The 2,776-nt window shown below is 47.9% G+C and overlaps 1 protein-coding gene across 1 annotated transcript; it reads right to left on the bottom strand.

Moving 5' to 3' along the window:
* Window positions 1-516: 516 nt before the first annotated feature.
* Window positions 517-1,552, bottom strand: LOC133085497 (calpain small subunit 1-like). The gene has a single exon (XM_061182589.1). The coding sequence runs from the start codon at window positions 1,464-1,466 to the stop codon at window positions 1,002-1,004; it is 465 nt and encodes a 154-aa protein (XP_061038572.1). The 5' UTR covers window positions 1,467-1,552; the 3' UTR covers window positions 517-1,001.
* Window positions 1,553-2,776: the final 1,224 nt, after the last annotated feature.

The following is a 2,776-nucleotide window of genomic DNA, read 5'->3' as shown; positions in this document are numbered from 1 at the left end:
CACTGGGACTTCCCTGGTGGCGCAGTGGTTAAGAATCCGCCTGCCAATGCAGGGGACATGGGTTCAAGCCCTGGTCCGGGAAGATCCCACATGCTGCGGAGCAACTAAGCCCGTGTGCCACAACTACTGAGCCTGTGCTCTAGAGCTTGCAAGCCACCACTACTGAACCCGCACGCCACAACTACTGAAGCTCGCGTGCCTAGAGCCCGTGCTCCGCAACAAGAGAAGCCACCTCAGTGAGAAGCCTGCGTACCACAACAAAGAGTAGCCACCGCTCGCTGCAACTAGAGAAAGCCCGCACACAGCAACAAAACCCAACGCAGCCAAAAATAAATAAGATTAATTAAAAAATAAATAAAAATAAAAATGGTCTTTAAAAAAAAAAACACCACCAGGCACTGAATGAATACATGTTGAATAAAGTGAGTAAATGGTTAAATAGCATCCCCTTTTCTTAGACATGAAGGAAGGAGTCACTAGGACTAATGTTCTCGATAGCAAGGGGTGGAGACAATCTTTTTTTTTTTCAGAGAGAGCAGCAACTAGGGTGCATTTATTTCCTCCTGGGCCTGGCAGGCTGGGAGCAGAATACAGACAAAGGCACTGGGGCATGTGACCTTTTATGGCCTGGAGTTCAGCTGCCTGGGTGGTAACTGAGTGGGTGTGCCAGGGTGTGTAGGGACTGGAGTGATCCTCCCAGAACTGAGAGAAGGGCCCTTGGGGTGTGCAAGCAACACAAACATTGGGCTTGGCACAGATGCAAGAGAGGGGTTATGGAGTAGATGTGAGATGGGCGTGCTGGGGCAGGGTGTGTTGAAGCATGTTGGGCCCTGGCTGTTGACTGAGAATCCGGGTGCCAAGGGCTGGGAGAACAGAAAGGCCTGTGGGTCAGCAGGAGCCATGAAGATGTGCCTGCAAACAGGATCAGGCCTAGGGGAGACTGAAGAGTCCAAGGTGACTCCTACAGCGAGGTGATGAGGGTGCAGGTCTGGGACTCCTGTTCAGGAATACATGGTCAGCTGCAGCCACTCCTGGATGTTCACCTGTACTTGTCCAGTGCCATCTTTGTCAAGAGATTTGAAGGCACGGAACATCGCATCCAGTCTGACCGGGCAGCTGATGAAGTTGTCAAAATCAGTGTTCCCTCCTTCATCTGAGTAGCGTCGGATGATCATGTTGTAGAGATGCTCATTCAGGCGGAATCCTGCTGCGTCAAAGGCCCCTGGGAGTTCACTGCTGCCAATGGTCCCTGAACAGTCAATGTCAAACTGTTTGTATATGGCCTGCCACTTTTTGTTCCACAAGTTCGTGAATTCCTCGAAGCCCAGCTTGCCGGTCATGTCACTATCCATAACGGCCACCATGCTGCGACATGTGTCAATGCCAAAACCATCAGTCTTCAGATTAGGATGTCGGGTCACGACTTTGTTGAGAATGTTCATGAGTTCTGTGGCACTGACCTCCATGTCATCCCCAGCCAGCTGGGCAAAGAGCCTCCGGAACTGCCGGACCTCCTCACTCTCATTGGCCTCGATGTTGGAGTAATGGGTGCGAGGGGGCGGGGGCTCTGGGTTGTACTGCGCAGCCGCCTCACCCATTCTATTCTTGCTGGACAAGCCTCTTCCTCCAGGCCCCGAGACGATCTTTTTTAACTGGTGATAAAGAAGGTGGTAAAGAGTGCAGGTGTGGGCAGAGAAACTGGTGGTCCAGTTATGATCAAATTCACCAGAATTCGTATAAAAGCTATACCAGAATTTTCACTCTTAAAGACAAAGAAAGAAAGGCAACAGTCAATATTTCCTTCAGAAATACACACTAAAAGTCATGTGACTAAGGATTTCTAAAGCTCAGTGACTAATGATGGACATGGTACTTCCTTTATACTTTTCTTTCAAGAGATAACACCCAGACAAACATAGAGTAACCAGCTCTGTCTTCTAGCATTTCTCTGATAGGTGGAAACTTTCTAAAATAAATAGAGGTGCACTATTTTTTCAAATATAAGTGTGATCAGATCTGGGGGGAAAAGTGTTTCTTCCACTTGTGTCTTTTTTTCCCTTTGGGATTAAAAAAATTTTTTTCAGTGTTTTCCCTTTGACATAGCCTGTGAGGAAACAAAATTGCATAGCTTTTTTTAAAAAAAAAAAAATTTATTTATTTAATTTATTTATTTTGCTGTGTTGGGTCTTCGTTGCTGCGTACGGGCTTTCTCTAGTTGCAGTGAGCGGGGGCTACTCTTCGTTGCGGTGCGCAGGCTTCTCATTGCTGCGGCTTCTCTTGTTGCAGAGCACAGGCTCTAGGCACGCGGGCTTCAGTAGTTGTGGCACACGGGCTCAGTAGTTGTGGCTCACGGGCTCTAGAGCGCAGGCTCAGTAGTTGTGGCGCACGGGCTTAGTTGCTCCGTGGCATGTGGGATCTTCCCGGACCAGGGATCGAACCCGTGTCCCCTGCATTGGCAGGCGGATTCTCAACCACTGCACCACCAGGGAAGCCCCAAAATTGCATAGCTTTTTGCCAAAAGAACATAATTCTGGCAGCTACGTCATCATATTTGTACCTCCTTATAATTAAGATGAGGTTTGAAAAAAATATTTTTATTCCTTTAATGATACTATAGAGTCTATGTTATTCCTTCTGCCCTTTCTCACCTGCTTATCTGCTTTTTCTGAAGGGTAGGCACTTTCACATGTCAGTAGTTTCCAGGTTACTGAGATCTTTAGACAGCTCTCTCTAACTGCGTCACTCCCCGTTCCTCACCACCTCTTTATATTTTCAA

Source organism: Eubalaena glacialis, chromosome 2 (assembly GCF_028564815.1).
Source record: "Eubalaena glacialis isolate mEubGla1 chromosome 2, mEubGla1.1.hap2.+ XY, whole genome shotgun sequence".
Taxonomy (NCBI): domain Eukaryota; kingdom Metazoa; phylum Chordata; class Mammalia; order Artiodactyla; family Balaenidae; genus Eubalaena; species Eubalaena glacialis.
The sequence above is the reverse complement of the archived record's forward strand: the minus strand, read 5'-3'. Positions and strand labels throughout refer to the sequence as shown.

Excerpts from the sequence above, each read along its gene's own strand:
- LOC133085497 (XM_061182589.1), bottom strand. The coding sequence starts at position 1,466 with ATGGAGGTCAGTGCCACAGAACTCATGAACATTCTCAACAAAGTCGTG.